The following is an 8613-nucleotide window of genomic DNA, read 5'->3' on the forward strand; positions in this document are numbered from 1 at the left end:
CTTGACACCATTGTCCATTGCGAATCAAATGTAAGTTTTCTATTGTTCATCCGTGCAGGGGAGTGTTGAGAATACATACATCTCACACGGGAAAATTGGACTTTGTTTATGAGTTTATAATGATTTCGGTCACTCCATTTATTGCTAATTTGTTTTGGATATGAGCCCCAAATTATTTAATCACTACTAAGTCAGCGAGACATCATTATATATAAGAGCATAAAACCTTAAGATTTGTTTCTTTTTGAGTTAGCTTAAGCAATCACAAATATAAATGACTCTTCATCACTTACCATAGAAAATAATGAAAAGCAAAGAATCTGCTTCAAAATGGGTTCCAAAATCATAAACCACCTTAAGCATTGCTTAATCACATAATTTCATATCAGTTTTCTAATTTTATTCAAAAATTTATCCAAACTTGTCAGGGTTCTTGAAGGCTCCTCAAAGAGCCAGTATTGTTGTCCTATCCTAATTGTATGCAACTCCCATTGTTTTTCAAGAGTCTAAACTCTAAAGCCATATATATCTTGTGAAAAGAAGAGTGTGATAACGACTGCACACATGGTTAGTATTTTCAGGTCTTAGTTACCGGCTAGCATATGTAGTAAAAGGTGATGATCATTTCTTCATCAGCTAATCTGCACTTGACACTTTAAAAGCTGTCTTGGATTCTTGCCTGTTGGATTAGCTACACATAGTTCAGTCTTTGTTTCTGTATGCATGTTTATCTTAAACACTGAATCTATCTGGGGCAATGCCTCTGCAGAGAAAATATGTACCTTCAAAGGAAAATTACCTCCTTTCTCTATATTGGTCTATTAACTTAGCAGGACATGTTTCTTTCTCTATAATACTTCTCTTATTCATGTAAATTTACCCCATCAGTGCATTATTATGTGATTTTTGTCCCTCTTGTCAAGCCTTCCCTCCCTCTCTGTCCAGTGCCTTAGCTTACGTACATAAATGCATCAAGGTTATATAAACATTTGGAGCCATTGTTCAAAGATAATGAGGGTCAAATTGGCAAGAAACTGGAAGGGTTAACAGAACTGTCATAGCAGTCAATAGCCATTGCTGTAATAGGAGGTAAAGATTTACTTCTCTAGTCACCAGATTTTACCAACTCCTGGGTACTGATGAAACTAGATTTTTTTTTTAACAGAAAAGCTTCGACTTCTTGTGTACTGTGAGCTACTGTTTAGCATATGAACTTGGATATCCATCACAATGAAAATCAACTGTTTCAGGACAGGCAATTCCCCTAAAGCCAAAGGGGAGCCTTTTAGAAGACACATAATAGTGTCCTTTATCATTTAAAGGAAGTCCTTTTGTGCAGAAAGGCCTACCTGTATACAAAGCAAGCACAGCAGTCTAAGATCTTTGAAAAGGTACACTCACTCAGTGCAAAATTAGGAATCAAATTCTTGCATTCAGAATACCAACTAGGGAATGGGGAAAAAGTGAAAGGTCCACAAACCATTATTTCTTGCACACATGCAAGGAATCACAACCAGCTCATTCAGGGACCTACTGAGCCAAACTTTAGGGGTCAAACTATGAATGATCTTTCAGTCCTAAAGGTATCTGGATACTGATCTCTCCTGGATTTCTCACTAGATTCTTTCCTTCCTAGACAAAATTGTTTTGTTTGCGAATATGAGTGTTCTCACTGATCATTTTCTGTCCAGCTGAACATAGTGTTTTTAGGTTTAGGGTTATGAGTTATGACATTGAGTGGTAATTCTATCCATGTCCCCAAAGGAAACTTGAAGCATAACCTCTCTGCTTTCAAGCCTAACTGTTATTTCTGTAATTTGATGTCTTGGAAGCAAGCAGCATTTGATTTTCAGAATATTTCGGAAATACTCCAAATGCCAAAACTAGGACTCCTAGGTTTTATTTCTTGCTCTGCATACAAACTTTTCTTCTTTACATCAATAACACAAATTAAAGAGCTTGGAAGATGATCAAAGAAACTAATAACATTACAATCTTCTGCTTAGCTGTATATCATGTAATACCTTCTCACTTGAAACCTTTGGCACTAGAGGAAGAAGATGAGTAAAGAAGAGTGGATGCAGAAAAGCTTGTGTTGTTGCTTTTAGTATATAAGCTTTTCGTCGCTGCTGCAGATGTTGATGATGTTGCCAAAACTCCAGCAGAGTTCTTAATGTCTCGAGCAGCATCATTTGCCGGAGACCCTTTGAGAAGCACATCTACCTTGGCATACTCCTCCCTTTCATGCCTGATTTCCTTGAGCATTGCAGCTACATCTTTCATTGTTGGCCTTTCATCTGGGGATGAGTTTACACATAACAAGGCTATGCCTAACGCTTGCATCATTTCCCCTATTTCTGATTCTGGTCTTGATAGTAGGCTTGGGTCTAGGACTTCAGCGTTTCCTCGTCTCTGTCTCACCCAATCCACTACATGTAGACCATCTGGTATTGTCGGATCTATTGGTTGCTTCCCTGTTAAAACTTCCAATACAACTACACCATAGCTATAAACATCACTCTTCTCTGTAATCTTCATCATATATCCATATTCTGAAGAAGAGAAAAAAAGCACTAAAGTTAAGCTCAAGCATATAATTTTGAATCATGAAATGACATTGAAATGAAGTAATGCAAATTAAAAGAAATGTGAAAATCAACTGTGTGTGTATAGAGTACTACTTACCAGGAGCAATGTAGCCATACGAACCAGCAATTGTATTAGATGATCGAGCAAAATTTCCCTCATCAACAAGTTTTGCAAGACCAAAATCAGCAATGTAAGCCTCAAACTCAAGGCCAATGAGGATGTTATTGGCTTTGATATCTCTGTGAACAATTGGAGGAACACAATCATGGTGCAAGTAGGCAATGCCTTGAGCTGCACCTAACAGAACTCGGTACCTAAGTTCCCACTCAAAGGCATGTCCTGTCCTCTCATGGAGAACACTACCCAAGCTTCCATTAGGCATATAATCATACATCAGCAATCTTGTGTTCCGATTCCAGCAACAACCCAAGAACCTCACAACATTCTTGTGACGGATTGAACCGAGTGTTTTGACCTCTGCTGAGAACGAATCACGAACTCCACATTTTTCATCCTTGCAATATCCATTGTCTGCAGCAACTGTAGTTGGCCAGAGCTTCTTCACTGCAATGACTTCACCATTGTCCATATCAGCTCGATAGACAACCCCTGAACACCCTTTTCCAATCACATTGGTATCCACTAGGCTCTTAAGCACTTGGTCAACCGAGAAATTTAGCTTCTGGAATGGAGTGAATTGCCATGCCCATGAGCTCCCCAATTCTGAATCATCATCATCCCTAATAGTCCTTCGCGCTCGAATCACTGCAATTATTCCCATAACAACCATTGCTACTGTCAAGGTGATCAGCAATGCAATTGCCAGCTTAAGCCTCCTTGACCGCCTTACATCATTTTGGTTCCTTGATAATCCTGACCTGCCAACATCACTCAAGAAACACGAGTCCCGGTTTGAAGAACAAAGGCCTTCGTTTCCAGCTAAATCCATTGGAGACAGTTGTCTGAAAAGCTTGTTGTCTGGAAGATAGCCAACAAGGTTGTTGTGAGACACATTTAGAGACTCAAGAGTGTTAAGACCAGAAGAGAGTGGACTCAAATCCCCTTCAAGCTGGTTATACGAAAGGTCTAGTACAAAAAGCTTGTTGAGTGCTGATAGTTGAGGTGGGATTGATCCAGAAAGTCCATTGCAACTCAAATTTAGAACAATTTCAAGGTTTTCAATTTTTCCAAGCTCCACAGGAATGTTGCCACTGAGCTTGTTGCTGCTAAGATCAAGCACTTGCAGACTTGAACATAGGCCAAGTGATGCAGGTATTAATCCAGAGAATGAGTTCCTACTTAGAATAAGCTTGTTCAAAGTAACAAGCCGAGCCAAGCTTGCTGGTATCTGGCCCGAAAATTGATTAACGGAGACATCCAAGACTTGAAGTCCTGACAACGATGACAATGAATTAGGCAGGGGACCCTCCAGAGTATTGTTGCTGAGGTCTATCATTTGTAGCTCTGTGCAACTCCCAATGTCATCAGGAACTGACCCAGAAAGTCGATTCCCTGAAACATCAAGAAAATTCAAGCTTCTGAGATTTCCAATGCCTCTAGGAATCCCACCAGTAATCCTGTTATTTCCCAGCCTCAGCCTTACAAGAGAGCTGCAATTACCAATTTCAGGTGGTATTGAGCCCGAAATATCATTAGAAATCAAGAGAATCTTTGTGAGGTTTTGCAGCTGAAACAAGCCAGAAGGTATGCTGCCAGTGAGTGAATTGTGTGACAAATCTAGAGCTTGAAGACTACTCAAACTAGCCAAAGATGAAGGAATGCTTCCTTCAAGCTGGTTTTGCCAAGCAAAGAACACAGTCAGCTTAGACAACTTCCCAATCTCCGGTGGAATCAAACCGGATATCTGATTCGTATCAAGCTGCAACTGAATCAAATTCGTTGCATTGCAAAGACTGGAAGGTATTGAACCAGTGACATTGTTGTTACTAATCATAAACTCCTCAAGGTTTGACAACCCTCCTAGAGACAATGGAATAGTACCAGACAAAGAATTTAATGAAAAATCAATCATCCTCAAACAACTACATTTCCCAATCTCTTCAGGGATCACCCCAACAAGACTATTCTGCCACAACAACAACTGCTCAAGCTTCTTAAGCCTACCGAGCTCCGGTGGAATCGAACCGGATAGACTATTTTCATAAAGAAACAGGTTCACAAGCTCAGAACAGTTACCTATCTCAGCAGGAATCTCACCAGAGATCATTGTAGTGTATATAGACAGCGTCTGAAGCTTGGTAAGCTTACCCAAAGAGGCCGGCAAAGAACCCGAAACTTGAGTATCAGCCAAGCCCAAAACAGTCAAGTTGGTGCAGTCTCCAAGCTCATCAGGAATCCTCCCACCAATGTTTTTGTTCCCTCCTGCTCTCAGCACTTCAAGACCGGCCATTTTCCCGACATCCGGCGGGATATTGCCGGAAAACTGATTATCGAATATGACAAGATTCTTTAGGCCAATGCAGTTGCTTAACTCAGCTGGGATTTTCCCAGTTAGCTGGTTTGAGTTGAGAATCAAGTCTTGGAGATTTTGAAGTCTTCCAATGGATGAAGGAATGGAACCGACGAGTGAGTTTGAGCTGAGGTCAATGACTTGTAGCTCAGTGCAGTCACCGATGTCGGAGGGGAGTTTTCCGGTGAGATTAGCGCCGGAGATGACGAGTTTTCTAAGGGAGGGAAAGGAGGAAAGATTAGATGGGATTGGAAGCTCAAGAGAGATGGATTGGATAGTGATTTCTGTGACAAAACCACTTGGGGAACATGTTATGGAGGACCAGTTACATGGATTAGAGTCGAGAATGTTCCAACTGGAGAAGGAAGATGAAGAAGACAAAGAAGAAGTAGAAGAGGAGTGCAGCCAAGAGAAGAGAAGTGAGGCTTCATGGTTTGAGGCAGCAAAGGCAGAGGAAATGAGAAACAGATAGATAATAGAGATTATCGAAGAACTAGAAGAAGAGAAGGATCGCCTTGAGCTCGGTATCGATGAAACCGACGACATTTGCCTCAATTTCCAAACCTTTCTTCTCGGGTTTGCATCATTTGGGTATTGCAGCCCTTCTCTCTCTGTTTTAGCTTTCTTGCTTTGAACTCAAACTCAAGGAGAGGAGGACAGTTAGGTTTTTTTCTATACTATACTATCTCCAAAGCAAAAGCACAAAACACAGACTCACAGAGAGAGCCAAACCTAACAAAATAAACAAGTCTAAGAAAATGAAGCCATTGCCTTGAGATCGACAAAACTGCACCACCACCACCTCCTCCACCACCTCTCTCTCTCTCTAAATGGCAGAGGCCCATCAATTTATATACAAATATTTCTGCATCTCTATGCATGGATAGAGAGAGAAACAGAGAGAGGAGAGAGAAAGAGGCGTGTGTCTAAAATAGTGTAGTTTTTGACTCCATTGGGAGTATAAAGTGCGAGGGCAGTTAGCTAGAGAGCTCCACCTCCAAGTCAGAGTGTGTTGTTTTCCTCTCAATCTCTGAAACAAACGCTGTTTAAAATTTGCGCAAACAGACCGTGTTTGCTAGCTTGCTCGATCTCATTCACATTTGGTGATTGGAAACCTTCTGGTTTCACCGTTTCAGTTTTTGCTTATTTTCAACTTGCAATTGACCCGCCATAATGCACAATTATGGTGTGACATTTTCTCATTTACCATATATGCAAAATGAACGTTTCCACTTTTGGATCGATAATCAAGGGAAAAAGGAAAAGAAATTTGACATTTTGAGGCACTGATCATGGATATACATTAGCCATTTGTGGGATTTTTTTATTTTTGACAATTGTAGTTAAACATCAAGAACAATAAAAATCTTCCCTTTTTCTCTCTAGGCCAGGGTTTCCTCCTCTAGGGTTTTCTACAGATCTTTTGGCACGCCTCCTCTACCAAGAATCATGGTTGATGAGGTCTCCCGTTTAGCTGCTGCGATGGCTATCACGGAGAATGGCAGAGTTTCCATCGGCGCAGCCGGTGCGGTGGTGTTCTCTGGTCACTCTTATGCAGTGAGCAGGTTGCTGTCACCCAAAAAGAAGGTTGTGCCCAAGGCGTTTATGGCGACGATGGCAACTCTCTGGGATCTAAAAGGTCGGCTCCAGATCCGGGCCAATGGAGATCGTTACGGGTTGCGTTTCAATGAAGCAGCAGAGCGGAAAAAGATAGTCGAAGGTGGTCCATGGTTTTACGACAAAACCATGTTCGCTCTGTCCTTCTATGACGGACGATCTGATGTTGCAGCGGTGCCGATTCAATCTATGCCGGTGTGGGTTGAAGTGTTCGGTCTGCCGCCGGCCTTGATGACCAAGGAGGCTCTATATATGGTTGGCGCCACCCTAGGGCGGGTGATCAACCATGATCATTCGAATCTGATCTCCGGTGCAAGAGCCCGTGTGCGGCTGGAGCATGATATTCTTTCCCCGGTGAAGCAAGCGTATCCTCCTACGCGATTCGATTTTGGCGAAGGTACTGATCAAACTTCTATGTTGCTTACCTTTAAGTATGAAAGATTTTATGGCTTTTGCCGTACCTGTGGCCTTCTGGAACATAAGCCGGAGGGATGCCAAGGGCCTCCTGATATGTTAGCGGCGAGTTTGCTAGGCAATGGTGGGTTGGTCTCGAACCCTAACCCTAACCCTAGCTTGAGCAATAACCCGTTCTCAAACCCTAGGGCTTCAGGTATTCCTCTTCTGAAGTAAGCTAGACCGGTGATCTTCTCTCAGCCAGCAGTGAGTGCTCGGGTGAAGCTTCATCAATCAGTGGAGATTACGGTCCTTTCAGGGAAAAAGCGTGATGCCTCTGTGTTGATGGAGTTGGATCTAGGGAAGAGGCCGAAATGTCCTGTGACTATGGTTGAAGCCAATTCGGCTCCTCTGGGTTCTGTGTTGGAGCTTTCTCTTCCTCATTTTGCAAGTACTCTGATTATTTCTCCTCCCAAAAAACGCAATGTTGGAAGACCGTTGGGATCGAAGAATCGTCGTAAGGAGGTGATCACTGCAGCTGCTAAAACTCTAAAGCGGAGGAGGAAGACAACTGGTTCGGTCAAACGAACCCTTGCTCTTAAGGATGGTCTTGGAGTGAGTTCGGATACCTCACCAATTCTAGACATGATGGCTATGGAGGATCCCCTTACTCTCGAGGGTGGTCTTGGAGTGAGTTCGGAGGTCTCACCAGTTCTGGATATGGTGGTAGTGGAGGATCCCGGGGCAACCTCATTTGCGTAGGATGGTTCTAGGATGTTCGTTTTTACAGGTTTAGGGCATGCCCATCCCTGTTGTTTGGCTCTACTTCGGTTATGTTTTAGCTTTGGTTTTGCTTTATTTTGGTTGAACTCCATGGTACTTCTTTTAGGTTGCTTTCAAGCTATCTAGTATGGCTTCATTCTCTCAGCCCTTGCGGGCGGGTCATGTTGTAACTGTCATTTTTCTTTTTGGTATGAAAGGCTTTACGTCCATGTTTCAAAAAAAAATAAAAATCTTTAATTCGGTGAAAGAAAAGGTTTATAACAAGTATATCAATTACTTCAGAAACCTAAGGGAAATGCATTTATCCAAATATATTATCATTTTTTTGATATTTTGTTTTTGATGTAGGCTGAGTCCGCGGCTTGGCGCCGTGGGATTTGATAAGCAATTCAAAGTTGATTACAACCACATTTATAACCTTATAACCATAGTTAATTAGTAAAATAAAATCACTAAAAAAGAAAAGTCTCTCTCTCTAGGGTTTTCTCTAGGGTTTCAGAAATTTTTTGCAAACACATCTCTCGACAATGATGGTTGACAAAGTTTCCCGGCTAGCGGTGGCGATGGCGATCTCAGAGAACGGGAGGGTCTCATTCGGGGCGGCGGGGGCGGCGGGGGCAGCGGCTTTTTCAGGCCATTCTTATGTAGTAGGGAGGCTCCTCTCTCCGAAGAAGAAGGTGGAGCCTAAGGCTTTCATGGCCACGATGGGTTCCATCTGGGGTCTGCGAAATCGGCTCACTATCCGGCCACAACGTGAGAGG

At 42.3% G+C, this 8613-nt stretch overlaps 1 protein-coding gene across 1 annotated transcript; it reads right to left on the reverse strand.

The window, feature by feature from the left end:
• Positions 1 to 2028: 2028 nt before the first annotated feature.
• LOC101293264 (receptor-like protein kinase 2-like) lies at positions 2029 to 5605 on the reverse strand. Its single transcript, XM_004292031.1, has 2 exons — positions 2686 to 5605; positions 2029 to 2552 (listed from the first exon to the last, which is right to left on the reverse strand). Exons 1-2 carry the CDS (start codon positions 5603 to 5605, stop codon positions 2029 to 2031), a joined length of 3444 nt encoding a protein of 1147 aa, XP_004292079.1.
• Between the last annotated feature and the right edge of the window lie 3008 nt (positions 5606 to 8613).

This window comes from Fragaria vesca, linkage group LG2 (genome assembly GCF_000184155.1).
Source record: "Fragaria vesca subsp. vesca linkage group LG2, FraVesHawaii_1.0, whole genome shotgun sequence".
Lineage (NCBI taxonomy): Eukaryota > Viridiplantae > Streptophyta > Magnoliopsida > Rosales > Rosaceae > Fragaria > Fragaria vesca.